Below are 22,978 nucleotides of genomic sequence, written 5' to 3'. Positions count from 1 at the left end.
CCCCCCCCCCCACACACACACACACACACACACACACACACACACACCACCCCACACTGAATCCCACCCCACCCCATGTTTCAAGGACTCTTGCAGGCTTGTTCATTTATCAACAGGGAAGGTCTGTCTGGTGGAGCTTTTCTCTGGCTGTGGTCAGATTTATCACAGATCACAACTCCTGTGTGGCTTGTTAACATTAGCTAGATGAGTTGTCCTGAGGTTGAGGTGCTGCAAAGTTAAAAGGGGCTTTTATTACGGCTAAACTGTAAATGGATGCACATAACGGAGCTACAATACGCAGGTGACCAGTCTATCCGTGGATCATCCTAGCCACCTCTTGTTTCTCCACTTTTCCCTGTGCAAGCTTGCACATAAGACAGTTTTCTTTGTGCACAGCAGCTGATCATACAAAACTAGATTTAAAATTAGATTGATTTCTGAAGTTATTTTGCATCAAAATCACTGAAGGTCTTCTATCCGGCAGACAGAGCTGACAGAGCCACATTCAAATGTCTGTTCAGTGCTGCTCATTAAAAGGACTTGTGATGTAAAGAATACTAAATTAATGTATGAAACTTTATCTTAATTGGTCCCACTTAACAATTGTTCTGCCACTGCAGCAGAAAGAATTAAAAAGAAAAATTGGCATGCACTGGCATTTACACAGAAATCCTCAGACTCACACACACACACACACAAACCGTGCACACAAAAGAACCTGGATCTTACGTCTCTTGCATTTTTTCTGCCTTAATGGATCCAATTACTCTTTCAAAGAATGCCAACACTGTACCTTATGGTGAGCCAATTGAGATGGTAATTCAGTTGTTTTTAATGGACACACTCTCAATAACAAACCTGTGGGGGGAAAGATTTTCCCCACAAATTGCAGCTCACATGATAAACGTAAATTATGCTAATGTGAGGTGCAGAGAGGTTGTCATGTCTCGTGAGGTGTGTGTGTGTGTGTGGTGGGGTTCATATATTTCCCTTTTATAATGGGAGGGTTAATGGGAAGCGAGAGGTTTGCTCGCAGCGCTAAAGTATGTCACTGTGTTTCAAAATAGCATATAAATGGTCACGCTGATGTGCATATCTCCTGCAACGGTCCAGTATGGCATGGGTCACCACTCAGCATTGTTTGTTAGTCATGCTTTGGATCCGGGATAGACTCTTCTGCTTGTTTGAGGGAGTCAAACAATGACAGAACAAGTGATGGCTCTGAGTGTTGCTCCAAAGTGTTGAGGCACACACAGTATGCAAAGACATAAAGTCACTGCACAACATTCCTGCTGGTCCATTCCCTCAGATCCAGTATCATCTCTCCGCGGTGCCCGAGCGGCTCGTGTTCTTGGCTTGTCTCCTGACCAGCCATTGAGTTGCCTCCCCCTCCCCTCACAGGCTCTCCATCTCCGACAGGGGCCTGGGATGGAGACCACCGGACACAGAGGAGGTCACTGTATCCCGTTTCAACAGAGAGGATGAATAGATCTGGGAGAAATAAACACACACTGCCCCCAGACTGCCTAGGGCACCACGGTCCGGAGAGAAGAGGGAGGGAGAACAAGAAAGACTGACTGAAGTGCATTCCTGAAAGGAGGAGAGATGGGATTGAATGACGAGGGAGGACGGGGGGCCACTGGTGACACTGGTAGCCAGTTAGATCGGGTTTTCTCTCTGAAAAGCAGGCTCAGAAAAACAATGACTTTGGCATCTGTCTGGAAGGGAGAAACAGAGACTCTGAAGTGCTGAGGGTTCACGGGAATTCCTTTAATGTAACCCTGCCCGGGCTCTCATCGGATACTTCATGGCTCTCCTTGTAGAATGTAACATGAATCAAACTCTATCGCCACATAAATTCAAGCGGCACACTCACCGACTCTGCAGCTCCACTCTTGTAGTTGAAAACACTGTGCATGAGAAGATTACAGAGGTTTGTGTGCCAAGATGACGTGTCTTGTCCTCAGGCCATATCCTACATTAGATAAGGATCAGCATTCCTCCACTCTACAGATGTAGGTCATGCAGCCACAGTGGTGCAAGCAGCATTCGAGTCTTGCTTCGTTTGTTTTATTACCCATCACTGTGTACTGTGAATTTTCTGCTTTTGCACCTCGTAGATCAAATTGAGTATCTTGCTCCACTTTGTCTCTTTTATTTCACTGCATCCGCCGAGCTTAGATTAAATCAAATCAGCGTCTCTCTTCGGGCCACACACTCATTATTCACTAAACCGACGCACAATAGGGCACAAGTTTGCTTTTAGTATTGTGGGAAGGAAAATGAAAGAACACAACCACACATATAAAAGCAAATGTATCAATCTAACATCTATTAATCTAAAATATGCATAATTTGCTGTAGTTCTTTCCACAATAATGTTACCACAATAATGACATTCTCACAAATGTAGGCATATCAGAGCTAATAATGTCATTTCCTCTGTTATTAATGCACCAACATTACATGCAGTTTAGTTGATGGATAGCCTACATTACACTTAATTGATCATTTGAATTTTTAAAAAGAAGCTCACTTTCCTTAACGTCCTTATCAATTTTTAATTCTGGCATTTTGTTATAGGAATATTGTAATTACATAGTCAACTACAGATTCAAAGTATAGATTTTCCATAAGAGATGCATACATTCACTGTTAGGGAAGCCTTTATGAAGCCTGAGAGGCAGGGCATGAAAAGTTTTATCAAGTCCACTTACTGCTAGAAACCTAGATGAATGTCTCAAAATGTTTATCAAGAGAGACATTTTTGTTGGGCATCGCTCTCTTCCCAAGCATCAATTCAGTCACACACATTTTCTAATGTGCGCACACACACAGAGGAAGTGTTACAACAGCGTGCCGGAAAGACATCTTGAAAATGATCCATGGGGAGATGGGGGCAGGTCATCGGGGTAACTCCTCCGATGAAGTATGGCAGTTTGAATGAGGCTTTATGGTGGGAACTGCCAGAGAGAAAGATATCTATCAGCCAAGCCCTCAGCATGCAGCCAAACTCGGGTCAGGTCGTCTGCACCCGGTAGCTCAGCCAGTGGCTCACCACGCCCTGCAGATACAGTCCAGCATCACACTTCCCACTGCTGATTACTGCTTGTTTGTTGGTGGTATTCTGTGAATTGGCCGAGAGAATATTCCCCCAGTGTCCGTACTGCTCTAGGACAGGAAGAGGCTAAGTAGAAGCCAATTAGCTTTGATTTCAGGTCAATTAGCTTCTTTCTTCGTCTACATTAGAATGTGTATATTATCTTTGGGAAAAGGAAATCATGGGAGGGCTGTCAGGGACTCCTTGGTAGTCTGTTGAGCTTATGTTGTCTGTCCAAAACAAGTCGGCTAAAAACACTCTAAGGAGTAAATAAACAGGCTGACAGCAGTGTAGAACAAAGACGGACTGAAATCCCAAGATTATTGGTTTTGTGTTCTCGAGAAAAAGCAAAGCTTGTTTCTTCTATTTTGAAATGGAATGGCACATTTAATGAATGTCGCTTTAGGATTTCTTTCTTGGTATGTTAATATTTTTGGCACATTGGGCTCTGCACTAAGAAGTGGTTGACATGGGAGAAGGGAACACTTGGGCTTTGCTGAAAAGAAAATTGAAAAGAAACAGAACACCAGGAGTCAGATTTCATGAAATAATAGCTGTGACAGAATTGGGGGGAAAGGCAAGGCAGCACAGAAACCAAGAATGATTTTCTTCTTGCCCCAAAGGAGAAAAAAGACAGAAGAAGACAAATATATCAGGACCATAACACATGGGCCATTGTGTAAGCAATGTAATGTGCACACAGTGTAGTTGGAAGCAAATATTGCTCCTGTGAAAGCATTATTGTGAGCTGAGGTTGGTCTGTTGGAGTGGATATCTGATTTAGATTTCTTTGACTACAGTGCAGCACACTGCTGAACTGTTCCTCAGCTCCCTTTCTTCCAGGATTTAGAGGGAAATGATTTTTTTCCCTCTATTTATCGGGAAGAGAGTTCAAACCAAGCGTGGCATCCTGGATCAGGTCCATGTGCCTGTGGCCTTTTGTGTTTCATGGTGACCTGCCAAGGATTCTGTGCCAGAGGGAAGAACTTACTGCAAACCAGCTCTGCCTTCTTATGCTAGCCCTTCAGGCCACAGGTCAAAGGGCTACTGGCTGGAGCTGTCAACTTTGTTCTGCTTCTTAGAGTAAACACACACACAGACGCACGAGATACATGCACGAGTGGTCAAGCTCAAATCAGCACAAGCGCAGTGAGTGCTCTCTTGCATGCTCATGCCTGGACTGAAGTGGGGAGTTGTCCATTTTGGCTTTAATTGTGTTGTTTTATGCATTAGCCTAGGGCTCATTGTGGGCTTATATGGGGCGTGGGTGGATAAGGATGCATGCAGGAAGCAGTGACAGAGAGCTTTTAGTGGACAGATGATAGGGTGGAGGGCCTCTTCAACCTGGGCATTGCTTTTCTATCTCATGTGGAGTGGCCATGGATTGCTCTTGCTACTCCATTCAGCTTGATCACTGCTAGTCCTTACTTTAGCCATTCTAAACAATTGCTTTTTGTTAGTGGTGGTGACTCATTTAAAGCACGTGAATTGAAGTACGTTTGTGACAGACGCAGCAGTGTTTTTGCAGCAGTGCACCCAGTGTCCTGCTTACACCTGTGTGACATTCGTTGTACAGTATCCGAATGCTGCCATGTGCATGTGAAGGTCTGAATGAAACTGAGGGAGAATGACAGCATACAGCCTAGTTGGTGAATGGATGTCATGCTTCATCTACTCCTAGAAGTTATTTCACTTTCTTTCTCATTACTGGAGTTATTACAGAAAAGAAGAAAACATGTGTTTTGCATCAGGAAATGAAGTTTTTGTGGATTGTAACATTCTCTGTGGCTGTGTGTATTGGATTGGCACAGTCACATTCATGTGTTGGGAAATACACGAAACCCATTGAAAGTAAAGGAGAGGACAACTAATGTCAAATGATTTGCACAGAATCATATTCTCATGTATGCTTCCTAACTTAAAACAGTAATAAGCAACATCTGGCCGTCACTTTCACCATATTAGGTGAAATGTTAGAAACTGAAATGTTTGATAAAAGCATACAGTATAATGCACATTTCCTCTAAATTATAACCCAAAATGTGTAGCTGGTAGTGAGCCAAGTATATATTTGCTGATTTAACTCGGGAGTTTGTTAGAAAATGAATGTGCTACATGCAGGCTGCTACCAAAACAACTTTATTAACTTTATTTTCAAGCAAAATCTTGTTCCATATATTTAATAGAATTCAAGCATGTTCTCGACAGTAGAGTACAAATCCAAACTTAAATATGGATCAACACAGTCACAATGTAACAGATACTGTAGCCGTAATGTCGACATTAAGGCACAACAGTCGTCCTAAAGGGCGTTTTACAGTAAGTGCATCCGAGCTGGCGTGCGCAAATGTGACGATATAAGGGCGCCGTGACATTGCTATTTCTACAGACCAGAAGAAGAAGAAGAAGATAAACAACGGCAGAACTGGCAGCAGCATTGCCGTCAATGCTTCAATTTGAATGGATGACCTACTCTGTTGTATCAAGCCTTTCATTTACCATAAATGAACTCATCTTAACCCATTAAGTTTACAAGAGAGACTTGCCGTTACTCTGAGAGTGGTTTGCGCCTTCTAAATGCACGCTCAAAATCCTGGAGCACCAGCGAGATCTATTTTATTTTGACGTCACATTGGCGCACAGTTGGATGCGTTGAGTTTAAATCGGCTCTTAAAAGTGACTCTTTTTCCCAATCATCCTTAAATTGAAACATTTTACAGCACTTTAGACATTGGATGGTTTTAAGTACTTACAGTACATCAGCAGATGGCTATGTAGTTAATGCATTAAAGGAACCATGACATTGTGATTGTTGGATGCTTTTATATAGACCTTAGTGGTCCCCAAATACTGTATCTGAAGTCTCTTTCCCAAAAAATAGCCTCGGTGCAGAATTATAGCCACTAGAGCCAGTCCCACAATGAGCTTTCCTTGGTATGTGCCATTTCGGCGACTGTAGCTTTTGAGGAGGAGAGGGGGGGCAAGGTGGAGGCTGGAGCTGTGGTCTTTAACAACAGCCACTTTGCTTGTTTGAAAGCCATGATGTCTCTTTCTCATAAGTGGGCCAAATTCTCTGGGCGGGCGAGCTAGAGAAAGGGGCGGTAACCCTGCCCCTTATGACCTCATGACGGGCAAGATTCCAGATCGGCCCATCTGAGCTTTCATTTTCTCAAATGCAGAGCAGGATACCCAGGGCTCGGTTTACACCTATCACTATTTCTAGCCACTGGGGGACCATAGGCAGTCTGGGGGAACCCATATTAATGTTAAAAAAAATACTCATAAAGTGAAATTTTCATGCCATGGGACCTTTAACAAGAACTGTCTACTTTAGTTATTACACAGATTTGTGTGGCTAGAGAGCAACTGTATCTGCAGTAAAATGTACAGCCGTTATGTATGAGATGCAGTGAGGCAGGGAACCCCCGAGAGATCATTACTCATCACTATGCAGAGACATACTGTATGGCCTTATATGTCACCACTGAGGGGACGTGCACTTCTGTGACTGGCTCATTTCTACAGTACCCGCGCTCAGACAAGCAAGTTAACCACTGGGCTGTACAGTAAGAGTTATGATTCTGAGGCGGTGTGCTGATGGTGTACAGTTAAGGAGGGATAGTAAAATAGATGGTGACAGATAGATGGTCAGACCCCAGGATTGTAAGTACAACACTATTAAGTTTTTAGCCACATGATGACAGAGTTGACACTAGAACAGTATCTGGCATGCTTGGGATGTCTCTGTTTACTAGTCAAGGCTCCCACTCACTTGACTTTGTTGTAGCCCTGTCAAGAGGAGAGGTGTCCACTTTAGCACCAGTCAGTCACAGTGTTACACTCCCGTGATTTTCACATTCTGCTCCTTTTTTTTTTCTTCCCTCTACAGTAGCGCTACTCATCCCACAGGATGGAAATAAAAGGGAGAGGGATAAAGAGTTGAGACAGAAAAATTGATGTACAGAGGAAAAACAGAGCAGCCGTAATAGAGAAGAGAAAAAGCGGAGATAACTACAGTATGAGACAGGGTTTGAGGCAGGAGGATGGAGAGAAAAATGTTGTCAGTTGCCTCTGAATAATTCATAGATTCTTCATAATCGAAAAAGCCACTGCTTTTTATGATGTCATATTTCACAGCTAGTTTATGCTTAAGAGGCCTGTAGACAATGGGCTTGCTCCAACAGACTGAAGGAGGTGATATTAGATGCGATACGCTTTGGAATGTAAAGTTGTGTCTGTGTGTTTTCCTCCCTCCCCAACTCAAACATACTGTAACTCCCGGGTCACCTTCCATGATTCGTCTCCCCCCCACATGTATATTTTCACTGTCCCTGTTTTAATACCGGATCCCATGCCAATTAACTGTGCTATGAAGATTTGGCAGATTAGACCGCAGTGGATATGTACCGTAGCATGTACACCCCCCCCCCCCCCCCCCCCCCCCCCCCCCCCCCCCCCCCCCCCCCCCCCCCCCCCCCTCCAGACTTGTCTTTTTTGCTTTGTGTACGTCTCATGTGAACATCTTTTCTGATGTGGAATGACTGGTCAACCAAACACTTGACTGTCCTTAAAAGCTCTGGTCGACTCCTCTTAAAGCCATCTCTCATCACAAAGGCTGCGTGCTGAAACCACAGAGTGATGCATGATAAAAGAGAGCCTGAGGTATGGAGCTCACATCCATCGCCACTTCAAAGAGCTGCAGAATCTATAGGATCCACTGCTATTGTCTGTTGTGCAGGTGTGCTGCCTCCCACAGACTCTGCAGGTCTCAGAAAGCCACAGAGCGCCACAGATTGGGCTTGCTGAGATGCTATCCCTCCTAGAGATAGACAGCATGGTGGGGACAATAGAAGGCATGTGGACTCTAGTACTGTATATGGGGGAGGAAAAAACTTTGCGGACATATCCAGTTGGTTGCAGGGGGATGAATTGTTTTGTTTTTAGTTCAGTTAAAATATGTGCAGTGTTTAGCAGAGTTTTTCCGTCTGAAATAACGTAACCCAAGTGTCCCAGTTTCTTTTATTTTATTTTTTAACACTATTTTTGGGGGCTTTTTCCCTTGATTCCATCAGGAAAGGTAAGAGAGAGATGGGATGTGCCAGTTTCATCCCACATTGTAAAAAGGTGCAGTTCAGGTGAAATGAAACCTTTAATAGCCTGAGTCGAGTGTCTGGCTATATCTGTGTTACTGCAGGATTAAACCATTTGAGATGGTCAGTGTGTCAGACCAGCCTGCCCATTGTCTGATCCCTGCATTAGACTCTGTATTGACAGCATACCTATTGCATGCATGCTGGGATATGTCCAGTCCCTTATAACTCTACAGAACATGCCACTCTCCCTCAATTGAACTAGAGGAGAGGGGCATTTTATTGTGCTTGTTCTCCCATGCAGGTCTCACCCGCATGACTTGAACTGCTCTGTTTTACTTCTTTACTACTTTTTTCTTACTACTCTTCTCCACAACAAACAGAACACCCTCATCTGCCAATCCAGAGGGCAACAAGCCCCATCACATCCCCTCCCTGGGTTGCTTTTTCCCCTTTGTTGAGCACAATGTCGCTTTTCAACTGCTCGCACTCTTGCCGTGGCCTTGTTGGCATATTTGAGCCTGGCAGAAACTAAACATGGATTTATTTGATGATTTGTTCAAAGTGGAGGCCGTGGCAGCATTTTGTGGTGAGTTGTCTCCCCATGGAAGGCAAGTTAGGCATGTCTTATCTCAGGAAAGCTGGCAAGTACAGAGGGAGAGTTTATCTGTTTGCTGAGTCCTGACCTCTCTGTAATGTTGTTCAATTTGTTGAGGAGATACAAAGGGGGAGAAGATGGTGGTGTGTTGCTGCTTCTTTCCCATGCTTGTTGATCTCACACTCTGTCTGCTGGGGACAGTTTGTGTGCTGGCACAGAAGACTGTTTCATGTTTGCCTTCACGCTTGCTTGGTATACGCCCTGCTTTGCTGCTCCATGAGTGTGGTGAACCGGTTGGGTCAGCTGGTGCTAATCAGATGTACCGCTGACCACACAACCTGGCCGCTCTTAACACACTGATGTGTGTTTACACTCGCCCACTGACCTGAAACACACATTGAACCCGTCACTCCCTCAAACCTGTGTATGGAACCTCGAGGCTAACACACACTGCTATCTCAGCCAAGCCTTCTGCAGCCAAGGTGTGTATGGCACTACGTGTGTCGTCACTGTGACACTCTCATTAGCTTATATTTCAATTGTAATTAAATGTTTAATTTCTGGGAAATAATCCAGACTGACGAGATTTAAACTGTCCTTTTTTTACCTTGTCTCACCTCTTTCATAGCCTGATTTGTGCAGCACACCCAAGCAGTCCAGATCTCACAAGCATCCCTGCATCCCTCTTTGGCAGAAAAACTTCCCTACCCCATCCCCCTCAATACTTCTCTGTCTTTCTGCCCTGCCTTCCCTTATATTCCTTTCTCTTCCATTTCTTAAATTTCCTCTTCACCTGGCTCCTTGCTTCACGTCCTCTGCTCCAGATGGGCGCCTCTTTTCCTTTTAGAGTAATATATCTACAATGCATGCGGGCTTTAGGCGGACCACATGCCTTTAGATGTTGGGAATGGCATCCGTGTTGAGTAGAGTTTTTTTTTTTTTTTTATGAAGGGGTGAACTAGAGGTTACTGCTTATGGTGGTCGTCCTTGTAGACACCTGCTCAGCAAAACGGACAGAAAAGGGGATGGGACAAGACTTAAAGTTCTCATGGCATGACAATTTCACTAAATGAGTTTTTTTAACATTAATATTAATATTGATCCCCACTCCCCCTCCTCCTCAAAAGTTTCAGACTTAGAAATGGCACATCGTAAGGAACGCTCATCGTGGGACTGGTTCTAGTGGCTGAAATTCTGCACCAAGGCTAAATTTTGGGAAAGAGACGTCAGATATGGTATTAGGGGACCACTAAGGTCTATATAAAAGCATCCAAAGAAGACCTTTAAAGGTTAGGTTAAAAGCTTGTTCATTGTAGATCTTTGCATGACAATAATTAACTTTTGTCAGAATAAAAATACCGTTCCTACTTACAGCCACGAACCGGGCAACAGAGAAATGAAAAGGAGAAAATAAAATGGAAAGTAAAACCAGGAGGATAAGTTGCCCTTATTAAAAGAAAATTGAAACATGCCATGGGCTGATCTTTAATAAGTTCATTATATTGTACATTTGATGGGTTTCATACCATCCTTGGTGTGTCTTCTTCCCAAGAGAATTAACTGCCAGAGGAAGCTTCTTCAATGTGATTAGGTTTTCATATATTAATTTTTTCAGATGTCGATGTTTTGCAGATCCATCACCTACAGTATGGCAGGGCGAGCCAGCCGGGGATGGGCTTGAAAAGATATGAAACCAGTATTTAATATTCTCTCTTAATGTCACCCAGTAAAGCCCGCAGTTGTCTGTCTTCTCTTAGTATTTTATGTTGTTTTACATTATACAGACAGCATAACATTTACATTATTAAAGTAAAAGTGATTCTATCATACAGTATGTGATTTTAATGGACAGCTGTATGAGCCTGTTGTTTTTCATCAGACAGAAATGTCTTGACTTGAGAATTGGATTAAAAAGAAAGCCATGCATTGCCGATGATTAAACCATAGAGAATATGGAATTTGAATGGACAGGCCGAGTCAATGCGGAAGCAGAAATAGAGTTAAGAAACCAAAATCAATACACAAAATGTGTTTACAGTATTCACCGTGAAGCTTCTCTTCATTTGTCAGGCTAGTCTAAGGCTGCCAAACTAGAACTCAGGGAGTCTACGCAAGAGGAAAGCAGTACCTCAGAGGAGGAAGAGCTTTCTCTCCCACTTCTATAAATCTAACAGAGATTTTAGAGTCCTCTCTGAGTAGAGTTGGTGCGGTAGCCTTACTGTAAATTCCGCCTGCTGCTGGGCTTGGCTGTATTCCCTTGGGTGAGATGTCATATAACTCAGCTCACCGGGATGTTTCGGGAAGCCATGTTAACTTAGCAAAGTATACCATAAAACAAAGGAGTAAAAACTACGAAGGAACATTTCTTTTGTCTGTGCCTCATTTAATATAAATGTAAAGATGGAAAATCCAGGGCTTAACATCAGTCTTGAAACCTTACACAGTGTCAATTTCACAGGGATCAGGGTAATTTCTGGCACACTAACAAAACATTCTCCTCGGCATCGGCCATGCTTGATATTGCGTGTTGGACAACTTGACAAATGCAGTGAAAAGCTATAGCTTTACAGCTATAGTGTTTGGCAATGTAGCACTTGCCCACACACACACACGTGGTGGACAAGTGCTAAAGATGAAATTTCAGCTCTCTATTTCTTTCTGACACACTATCTCTGACAACATTCCCCTCGCTCCGTTCCTATCGGTATCTATTCCCACTGTAACAGATCCCCTCTCAGATAGGGGTATGGGCATTGTTTCATCTTCTCGGGGTGCATCTGGGAGGGTTTAGGGTCCATGTGGAAGTCATTGAAATGTGGACAGCAACTGATCAGTGAAAGATGTGCCCCTCTGGAGCTGCTGCCGCAGCCGCACATGTTTGGATCCCAGTACCCTTATTTGCTTTGTCTCACCCTCTTCAACATTCCTGTGCCCTATATTCCCCCCCCACCACCACCACCACATCCACACTTTTACTTAACCTCTCCAACCTTTTCCTCTTTTCGTCCCTCTTCCTCCTCTCTCCCTGCCTCCCCTGTGCCTGGTAAAGTGATTGGAGAGGGATCAGCATGGTGGAAATGAAAGTGGCCATGACGAAAGGCTGAGGGATCTGCTGTAACATTACATTGGATCCCCTTGTGTTTTTTCCTTCCCCAGTTTCCTCTGTGCCTGCCTGTTTCCCCTCCCCACAGCCGCTATCATATTACTCTTCCACAGTCACCTCCGCAACAGCCGCTGATGTAATCCTAGTTTATGGTTCCGACCAAGGCGCGCTGTTATGCACAACAATCCCTTACTTTTTCACTGTTTCCTAAACCACTATCAAATTAGACTTTCATTGGAAACTATGTGTGTTTGGCTAAGGTTTCCATTACTCCAACCTAAGATAAAAGTGATGCTTCTAACTTCTTCTGCTTTAAATTACTTTGTTTGACATATGTTAAGGAGAGAACATCCACGGACTGCATGTCCACTGGATCTTCTTAAGCATACATTAATAAGGTGTAGCCCAAACAGACTCGCAGCATAGTCAGTAAAGGGACCTAAAACACAAGCAAACACACATGCTTGGGCATGAGTGATCAACCAAACCTACTGGACTCGGCCACACTTTGCTTCAGCAGTGGAAGTTGTTGGATGTTAACCACTGGAAGGTCCAGCTGAGTTGAGGCAAGCAGGAGCTGTATAATGTTTGTGATTTCCATTATCTCTGACATGAAGCAAAGCCAGACGCACAGTCATTGTAACAGGTCTTATGTCTCATGATATCATCTCCCCCCCGCCCTGGTCATGTTTGTACAGCACCCGTATAGAATAACACTGTATCAGTCCCCGCTGTTTGGCGATAATATAACTTTGTTATGGGAAGATGAGCGAGAGGCTGGGAGGCGTCCCGTAATCTGGCCGTGAGATCTCAGGAGAAGAGAAAAGATCGGCAGCAGATGTTCTAAAACGCTCTGACGAGGGTCAAAAGGCACTCTGTGGGAATGTACGCTGTGTTTATGGATCTAATTTTTCTGATGGTCTGTGTTAGCTAGCTGACAAGCTCCTCTTACAGTTCTCCTTCCTGTCTGGGATCGTGAGCTATCCACCCTGTGCAAATGAGCCCATATCACTGCCTGTCACATCAAGTTAGGAGCGTTTGTGATGACAGTGCCGCCCTGACCGGTGGTAACTCATTTATCTGTTCATGTATCAATCCTCTCTCTCTCTCTCTCTCTCTCTCTCTCTCTCTCTCTCTCTCTCTTTTATTCTCTTTTTGTCTCCACACACACACACACAGACATACACATGCGCTGCACAGATGCACACACAAACATGCACACATGTAACAGGTTTGGTTCCCCAGGAAGAAAAACAAGTTGCCTCACATCTCCCCCCCCCACCAGTTACATTCAAGGGTCCCGTGGCTGGTCCGAGACCCACACAGCCTCTTTGTCATTGTAGAGCTGAGGAGGGGTCATATCTGGAGGAGGTCCATGGGGAGGGCTGCTGGGGCTCCGGGGGCCTGGAATGTTAATTGGGAAGATTGTTTTAATAAGGCCCTCATCTTTGCAGATGCTGGGAGAGGGTTAGCTGGCGGGGCCACACAGACGGGAGGGCAGCTCACAGTGAGATATTGTCAGCAAACATAACTGACGCAATGTGAACTGAGCTGTGTGAAACATGTAGCGGGATTAAGGCACAAGTGGATAAAGATATTCCACTGCTCTTGGCGTGTTTACGCCTGCTTTTCTAGCAGTAAAGGGATTTACTTTAATGAACATTCTATGGTGACAAATGTACAATGTGCATACATTTAAATAGCAAAATCCTATTACACTGTGAAGACTCAGACAGACTAGCGCAGTCTAGTAAATCTGAGCACAGACACATAAGTGAAAAAGCAGGGTGAAAAAAAGTGAAACATGTGGAGGAGAAAGAGGAAAGAATTCCCCAAAAACAGCACACACAACTAATAGGTGTGTGGGGAAAATCCATACAGCATTGTATTGCGATTTTCTTTTTTGTGGCAATACTGTATCAATACACAGAACTGCCACAAACAGATAAATTTATCTTTTTAGATGAAACAGATGTTGTCAAAGTTTCCTTTTGGGGACGTCAATTGAAATTGGGAATAAATAATAAAATAATAAAATTGCAGAATATTGCTATATGTTTAAAATCACAATGATATTGTATTGTGACATAAGTATGGTGATGATATCGTATCGTGAGGCCTCTGGTGATTTCCAACCCTAACATCTTGGTGGTTTTGTTGCCAGGTTTTAAGATATCCACCCCTGAGATTTCTGCCCCAAAACAAAGGAAGTTTATTTAGTTTATTGTGCTCACAGCACTGACATTTCAAAAATGTAATTGCAACATCACTTCCAATAATCAATATCCCCCATTACTCTGGACAATCCACAGAACACACTGTCTGCAGTTTTCATTGGTACTATTTGTTAAAGTAGTTCCAATCGAAAGGTTAACAGCAAGGTCCTTAAAGAGGTACACTTATTAGGAAAAAACTAACTAACTGATCATAGAGTTTGAATTGCTTAATGAGCTTTAGCTTGATAAGCTTGTTGGCTTATGAATTTTCCATAAATGAAGAACCATATAATGGGAAGATTCATAAATGATGAACTAGCTTCACAGAGGGCTGACATGGGCTATGTACAGAGCCCCATTGCCTCGGCCTGTATTGTGTGTGAGAGGGAGAAAGAGGCAGAGAATGAGCGAGCATACTGTACAGGTGTACATGTGTGTGTGTGTCATATAGTGTTACATCTGCTCTTTTGTATCTCTGTGCAAAGAGCTTCAGGCTTGAGACCCAGCACATTGTGTTGTGAGAGATGGGGTTTTGTAATGCTCCTTGTCTTCAGGGAGTTGGCCATGGAGCTCCATCTATAGACAAGACTAACAATATAGAAGACAGGCTTAACTCATTCAGCTCGCATATTTGTCTCTGATAGTAGAGTCCAGCCTGGCTCGCGAAATGAAGACACATAAGTATTAGGGTTGGGGAAACAACTGATACAGTATAGTATCTTGATATATTCAGTGGCAATACTCTATTGATAAACAAATGCCAAGTATGGATCTTTTATTATATATGTGTTGGTCAGTTTGTCTGCTTGACGATCTCATTTTGCAGCAATGCAATTGAAGTGATATGAACAAACAGATATGTATCTTTTTAAATAAAACAGATGTTTATAAACTTTCCTTTTGGGGACATCATTTGAAATTAGGAAAAATTTGAAGTTGGAAAAAAGGTTATAAATTGCAATATATCGCAGAATAATGCAATATGTTTAAAATCGCAATAATATCGTATCGTGGCATAGGTATCATGACGATATTGTATCTGGAGGCGTCTGGTGATTCCCACCCCTAAGAAGCATTGGCAGTGCAACGTTGACTGCTGCAATCTTGTTATCCCTGAATCCTCTTTTGTTGCCAGGGTGCTGCAAATAAACACAATTCTCCACTAGTAAAACATGTTGATTTACCTGCTTCTTCTGCCTATGTCTTGGTCATTATTATTTTACTGCGTTGTGAAACTGAATGGAAACAGAATGTCTTCCATTGGCATCAGCTCTATGCTGTGTAAACGGAATATTTGATTTAGCTTGGCCAACCCCCCTAATGAGAAAACTATACATGTCTTGAGTGCATTTAGCAACCATGAAACCTGATCCTGTGTTTCCACATCAGGTAACACACACTGCTTCAGAAACAGACTTGAAATCACTTTCATATGCACACAGAGCATAGGAGCTGATCTGTCAAAGGCAGACAAATCCACAGATGGCTTGCTTTTGTTTTTCAATCATTACATTTAAATGTGCTAATCCCATACAGATGTTTCTTGGCTGCTGTTCTTATCGGTATTTTTGGGGATTTCTTTTCTCCTTTTTAAACAGTTTTTGTCAGAGAGAGAGTTATTTCTTTTCCCCGACATTCCTGCCTGTGCTGTCCCGGCACTCGCTACACTCTTTATTTTAGTCCAACTCCTGCTCACCCACCACTCCAATCACACAGGCCCTGTTTATTGAACTATGAGGTGCCAAGTCACTCACTCACTCAGTTACTCACATAAAGCTGCCTCCCCACTGCCCTCTGTGCTTTTCTCCATGTCCGCCAAATGCCGTCTCTCTCTCTCTCTCCAAGACGGACAAGAAGACTTATGACCATTTAAACAAACACAGGCACTCAATGGCCTCTCTGTCTGTGGGGCAAGGCTTCCTTTATGTGGTGTGTGTGCGCCTGTGTGTGTGCACATGTTTGTGTTTCTTTATGTAGCGACATAATTGCTGTTGGAAATGCACATGAGGTCTACATGTGTGTGTTGAAGCGTGTGTAATGTAGAAGATGAAGCTCTGAGATTGAACCTTCTGCACTTGGCTCTCTGCAGCCTCACTGGACCACAGCGAGTCCAGATATGTGTGTGCCACTGAAAGATCCCCAAAGCCGTCTGGCCTCGGTGCCAGGTATAGACTGTAATCACCTGGCACAGCACAGTGTGAATGCCTTTACCCCCCCTCGCCTTACCCGTGCTTCAATCCACAAACCACCCGGGCCAGCTTGATTCATATCCCTACATGGCGTGGTTTACATTTGTATCTGTATATCTCTACAGTTAGTAGCACATATGCTGATCCCATCAGTGTAACAGTCGTTCAAGATGTGAACCATTTTTTTATACCATAGCAAGTGAGACAAGTTGAGAGAACATGTTGATAGGCACACCTATGTCTTTGTCTTTTTTTACTTAGGGACTCCTGTAGTTTATTGTTCAGGCTCTGCATGTTTTTAAGAGGTAATGAGGGAATTCTGTTACTGTTTAGTGACATCACATCTGAATGTGGAGGATGACCTCATGGCATCCGGGGTGTGCAGGTGCATACCCTAAAGGTCAGTTGGGTAGTAGTCTATCTGCTCTCGTTGACATATTTACGGGTGTCCACAAGGTGTGTTCCGGTCTAGTAATCATTGAGACTGTCAAGCTTTTTCAACCAATGTGACTCTGCAGATGTGACCTCATATTGAATGTCACGGTTGTCTTGAGAGGTATTGTCTTCCCCATATGTTATTTAGATATGAATGTGAAATCTATCAATTCAATTCTAAAAGAACAAAACTTGTAGGATTGAAGAGAGTTTGATGGCTTTATTGGGATGCACACTGTTATGTACAACTTCCCATCATGTCAGTTTTATCTTTGTGTATGTGTACATAGCTGAGACGTTTATCTATAATCATCTATCCCAGACAGTATTATGCTTCAGGATCAAGTGTCTGCAGGGTGCACAAGAGGGCATGAGCTCAAAGCTGAGGAACTAAAGCCAGATTGAGAAAGAGAGGGGAGTCTGCCATGTCCAATCTCGTCTTCCTGGTGGTGGGGCTGGGGGGGGGGTAGACAAGGAAATGAGGTGGAGGAGGAGGGAGAGAAGGGAGGCAGTGGTTCTCTAGAGTACAGTAGGAGTCCTGTCATGTCTTCACACCCACCAGCAAAACTCCTTATTTATGCAGAGCACACACTCAAACACACACACACACACAGTGTACGCACGCCGCTGGCAAATTATCCACCTGCAGCAGCCTTTGCATTAGAGTGGCATGGGTTAACGCACCATCGCTATGAGCCTGCCTTTGATTTAAGCTGCTCAGTGTGTGTGAGCTGACAGAGAGTTAAGATAAGGGGGTCAAATGCTGAGAGGAAATTTAGAAACAAAGTGGGAGCTGCATGGAGAGAGAGAATGAGAGGTGTTAGTCCCACAGGACAGGACAGAGCTGGAGGCAATATGGGAGGGTTTAGCTGCCCTGTGAAAAAGTCAGATTTTTTGCTTATGACATAAACAACATTCAGAGAGGAATTATGTTGTACAGTAGAAATGCACTTTGAGGGAGCTCCGCCAATGTAAGCCCTATTTAATACAGATACATTTGTCATCTGGCCAGAATTGAGGAGATTTTTAATATGCTGGAGCTACCATGTAAATGTGTTTTTTAGATGTGAAATAAATAGCCCTTTTCTTTTATGGTCTTTTTTTGTTGCTGTTATTCAGATTTTGACCTGTCTCCTTATTGCATCACAGAGAGGCTTTGACAGTAAAGGAATGGGAGACAAAGAGCAATTCTACTGCAGCTGGGGCAGTCACACATAACCATGAACATCTGGGGCTGCTTAGCCATTTGGTATTTTCTCAGTGTTTGTTCTATTGTCCATTCGTCCCTACTGTATATCCTCAGGTACTATCAAATAATGTTCTATTTTCATTGGGGGTAGTTTGTGAATAAAATCTGATCAGTACAGAAAAAGCAGAACTACCTTCAGGAAATAAGGAGGAGAGACAGGGGAAAGAGATGGATTATCTTTCATTATATGTAGCAGAGTCCTTCTTTTCCTTAGCTCCTTCTTCTTCTTTTCTTTAGTTCATTGTCCCTGCTGTTATCGTTCATTCTGCTTCCCTTAGGGCTAGCCATGTCCATTCTGTTTCAAGGGAAGATCCAAGCCAAAGGCGAGACCCATGCTGTGCTCTTTCTCTGTGCAGGATTGACTCGGGGTGCCTTCTGATAACTCTTTTAATTCCCTGGTGGGTTTGTTTTTGTATCCTTCCAAAGATTTTCAGGAAAGCTTCTTGTACTTGGTTTAATTTCCTCAGAACAAAGCTCATCTGATCCACCCACCCGGACTTGTGTGTGGCATTAAGTCTTCATTTTCATTAATGTTGGAGGGGCAGCGCAGGGGAATCTCATTTTAATTTGACATTTAAACATCTGTTTTCAATTTCCTGGGGGAAAGAGTGCATGTGTGTGCATGCCTATGTGTGAGTGTGTAGGTAGACAGAGGATAGTTTGTGGGGGTGATGGACCTGGGAGCTTTCAGAGCTGAGAGCAGCCGTCTCAGCTGACCTTTTAAAGGAAGGTTTGGATGTAAGAAATGATGGCCGCTAATTGGGTTAGCCTCAGCACAGCTCCAATTTGCTACTGTGGACCTGTGAGCGATTTATCATACAGTACAGTAGAATGTGGTTAGACTGGACTTGGCAGGGCACTACAGATGTTGGCTATGTTTGCAAACTAAGCCTCCGCTTTGATAGATATGGTTGTTCTATGCAGCGAGGTATATAAGCCAGATGAGATAGGATATGTTTTGTTCTTGGCCTATGGAAAAGAGGAAATGCAAAGCACAACAGATCCCTTTACCTTGACAGAGTAGATTGATATCGATCCAGGGGCCGGATATTCCATCCCTGTTTCATCCCATCATCAGCATATCCGAGCAAATCCAGCACGGACAAAGAGGCGTCTTCATGCTGGGACCTGTGACTCTGGCCCATTTGCACATATTAAGCCACAAACTGAAAATCTCTCTATATACACACACACAAACACACTCACACACATTGAGTTGGGCCTCCCTGTTAATAGCGCAGGAAATATTATCTGCTAGGGGACAGCTGCAGGCTCACTAGAGAGACAGAATGGTAGAGTAGGCTCATTATCCCAAACACAGACACAGACCACACCACACACACACTTTCAGGGCAGAACACAGCGTGAGAGACTATTTATCCCATTTTTTCACCCAATTCTGGGTCCTAGAACAGGAACAGCTAGGGAGGCAGGCGAGCAGGGCCTTATGCAGTATTTATACAGGAAGGAGGGACGCTGGATGCCTTATTTAAACCAGGGGGGCCAGAGGCAACCAATTCCACCACAGCTCCGGATCTGACAGGGCTCCTAGCGGAAGAGTTGGGGCTTTGTACCCCATCCAGATCTGTGCATGTATGTCTCTCTGACAGACTGTCTGGCTGCGTCCGTCTCTCTCCCGCTCATTCTGCCTCCATCCCAAAGGATTTTGTTTTCCACTGAGCAGATGTTCAGGCTGTCTGCTGCGCTGCACTCAGCTGTGTTTATAACAAAGAGGTGTTGGTTTGGAGGAGGAGAGAGGGCAGCGAGGTGATGAAGCTAGTGCTGTTGAGGAGGGGTGGAGGTCACTGCGCTGTTGGTGTAAACACTGAATAGTGCCAGCTATCCCTCGGGCCTCCAACTAGTCGATACAGCTTGCATCCTTTTTTCCTCTTATCCTCGCCGCACATCCCTTTTTATTTTCCAGAGGGACAGATGCATATGCATGTTAGCTGAATGAGTTCCAGTGAGACCAGCAGGGGAGGCAGAGACCCACTGAGAGGAGGCCATGTGCACTTAATGTCACGGTTAAAGTTACTGAACTTACTCACCCAAGTGTTTATTACAAGCTCTGCATTAGCCACGCAAGAAAAACACAAATTCTCTCATACGCTCCTTTACCTTTCCTTACTTCCTTTCATACTCTTAAACAACCAATCAATGTTTGAAAAATTAAAAATAGGCACTTATAGGAATTATACAAACCTGGGCTGACTGCAGAATATTCAGTTTTTTGACTTTTAAACTAACACTCTTTAGAACAGGTTAATGATAACGTATAGAGACAGTGTTTCTTCAGATGGGGCCGGTGTGGCAATGGATCGGATGTTTAGTGTTTACATTTGCATTCCTTGATGACTGTATCTGCTTTTAACCATACCAAATGAGCTCACTCGCCATGCAGCTGCACGGCTGAGTTTAAATTGGATGAGATTGGGTGTGGAAAATGTAGGGTGTCACACACATTTGTTATTCATCTGTGTACAGCACCCTGCATGTATCTGTAGATGAACGCCTCCTCCTCATAAGCAACCGCGGCTATAAGTCACAATATCTGAGGAGTCCTTTTGCATTGTTTCTGATAAATACTGTTCCTATGCAAAATAATTGTATGTAATGTGACAGCTGTACTTATGGAGGTGTGGGTGTCATGTTGCAGCAATGAACTGTGAAAGCTTTTACCACCCATTTTACTCCAAAAGCTGGTTCCTACTGTTAAATTGGATTCCCGCTACACGTTACAAGAAGCAGAGAGCAGTATCTGGGCTCGGCAATGTCCAATTAAGTGCTTAAAGGGTTTAGTCAAGAATTTGTTGGCTGTCAGTAGGTGAGGGGTCCTGGAGTGAGCCTAACTTTGATCTGTGACTGAGGTGCCTTTAGAGCAAGCTGAGGAGCGTGAGACAATAGGCGAAAAAAGCTTGGTTTTATCCCCAAAACACAGACAAAAGCATGCATTCACTGCATTCATTACTTTTCCATACATACCAAAGGGATAACAATGCACTTACTGCGCCGGCCTTCCATACTGTGTGTGTGGCCTGAATTTCAGCTTGAAATTTACAAGCACTATAGATATGTTTTTATATGTATGTGCAGTAAAGCTGGGAAAATGATTACTGGCACACTGTCTGCAGAAGGGAGCTGGTGGCTTTTTCATTACTTTCCCCCCTGTCAATAAAACTCCAGTTTACCTTTAACACCGGAGATGCGGACTCCAGAGATATGTTGTTCCTCTGCCTCTGATATGCGTTGATCTGCTTTGTTGCATATACTCAGTAATGATGTGATATTCTGATAAGGCTGGCAGGCAAGGACTAATGATTTTAGATGAGGCAGGTTTTGTCATTTTGCATTCCGCCCCAATTTTTAATCAGAATTGCTCAGTTCATCTCTTTAGTATCGAATTTGTAACAACGAAGTAGACCTTGGAAGTTGTGGATCTCTTATGTCGAATAATGAATATCATGGCAGTGTCATCTTTTTTACAGCGCCTCTACCAGGGAAAATCAATGCAAATAAGAAGTGTATCCTAGCAAAGCAATGCAGCAATTGTGGATTGGATCTAATGTAGATTTTCATCTATGTGAATATAACACGGGTGTATAAGCGCGGGCGGGTGTAAATATGGACTGTCGGGGAGAGATGAAGATGCGATGATTGAAAGGGGATCATCATTGTGCGTGTGCGTGTGATTATATGAATATGTGTGGTTCGGTCAACAAAGATGAAGGTCATTGCTTTTTGGGATGTTGATAGGTACAAATATGTATTCATCATTGCTGGTGTAAAGCTTATTGATAGTAAGGTTATCATGGGAGAAAGCTGGAAATGAAATAGAACCTGTTTACCCCTAATACATACAGTAGCCTATACTATACATATCTTTTTTTATTTAGTCATTTTTATATCTCATGAGACACATGGTGGGATTGTTGCTGTTTTCATGGTGCAGTAAATTGATATGCGTGCCTTATATTTTGTTATCTGCGCGGAACTAATTATGTGTCTCAAAACAGCTCCGCTGCTGTTTTACTAGCTGCCTTCGGCTTTATGAATGTAGCAACAGCTTAAAGTGATATGCTTTTTTAAACTGTCTGCTTCTTTAACTGTTTGTTTTCCCCGACGCAGGATATATTGACATTGTGTTAATTATTTATTTTCCTCTTCTTTCTGTTTTCTCTCAGTTCTACGTGATGACTTCAGACAAAACCCTGCCGATGTGATCGTGGCGGCCGGAGAGCCGGCGGTCCTAGAGTGTCAACCTCCACGCGGACATCCTGAACCCACCATATCGTGGAAGAAAGATGGAATAAACATTGACGATCGAGATGAGAGAATCACTGTAAGAATCTAAGTACCTTAAACATTGTTATTGCTGACACGTAGGCTAATCTATTGATGCCTGAAGATTGCTTTGTGCATAAGGATGATGTGTTTGAATGCATGAGATAGAACAACCCAGTGATGCAGGTCACGTCATTACCACCACTTCAGTGTTTGTTGAAAGATTGATTTGTTTGCCTCATTATTCCCATATAGCAATTACCCAACCCAAAGCAGCCCATTTCAGTGGCTACAACCTTTAATGACTGGGGTAGATAGAATCAGTCAGCACCAGTGCATTGATTCGGGATGGCTTGCTGATGAAATCAGCTCGGAGAAGCGCGGATCAGGAGGGAGAAATGAGCTGACTGGAATCAAAGAGGAGAAAGTTGTACTCAGCAGCAGCGCCTGCAGAATCCAAACAACTTTTTCCGTGTGATTTACAACCAAAGCACCAATTATTTAGCTTTAATTAAAACAACAGCACAGCCGTCACTGCAGTATCTATCAGTTCTTCATTCTTGCTTACCAAAGGTCTTGAATTATCCTACCTCAAACTGTCACAGCCAAACACAACTTTGTGTCCATAGTCGTTTCCCTTGAGCAGGAAGAGACGTTTTAGTTTTGTTTGATTATACTGATTGGATGTGTGCTTTAAGGAGGTACAGTAAAGGCTCT

General features: G+C 43.5%; 1 protein-coding gene across 5 annotated transcripts in view; it reads left to right on the top strand.

Moving 5' to 3' along the window:
* Window positions 1–22,978, top strand: part of robo1 (roundabout, axon guidance receptor, homolog 1 (Drosophila)) — a 257,226-nt gene that overhangs the window by 178,092 nt on the left and 56,156 nt on the right. For all 5 annotated transcript variants that reach the window (XM_034866652.1, XM_034866649.1, XM_034866648.1 and 2 more), the window contains one exon: window positions 22,162–22,319. In XM_034866652.1, coding sequence (XP_034722543.1) covers window positions 22,162–22,319 — 158 coding nt within the window. The remainder of the gene's footprint in view (window positions 1–22,161; window positions 22,320–22,978) is intronic.

Source organism: Etheostoma cragini, chromosome 3, assembly GCF_013103735.1.
Source record: "Etheostoma cragini isolate CJK2018 chromosome 3, CSU_Ecrag_1.0, whole genome shotgun sequence".
Classification (NCBI taxonomy): Eukaryota; Metazoa; Chordata; class Actinopteri; order Perciformes; family Percidae; genus Etheostoma; species Etheostoma cragini.
The sequence above is the reverse complement of the archived record's forward strand: the minus strand, read 5'-3'. Positions and strand labels throughout refer to the sequence as shown.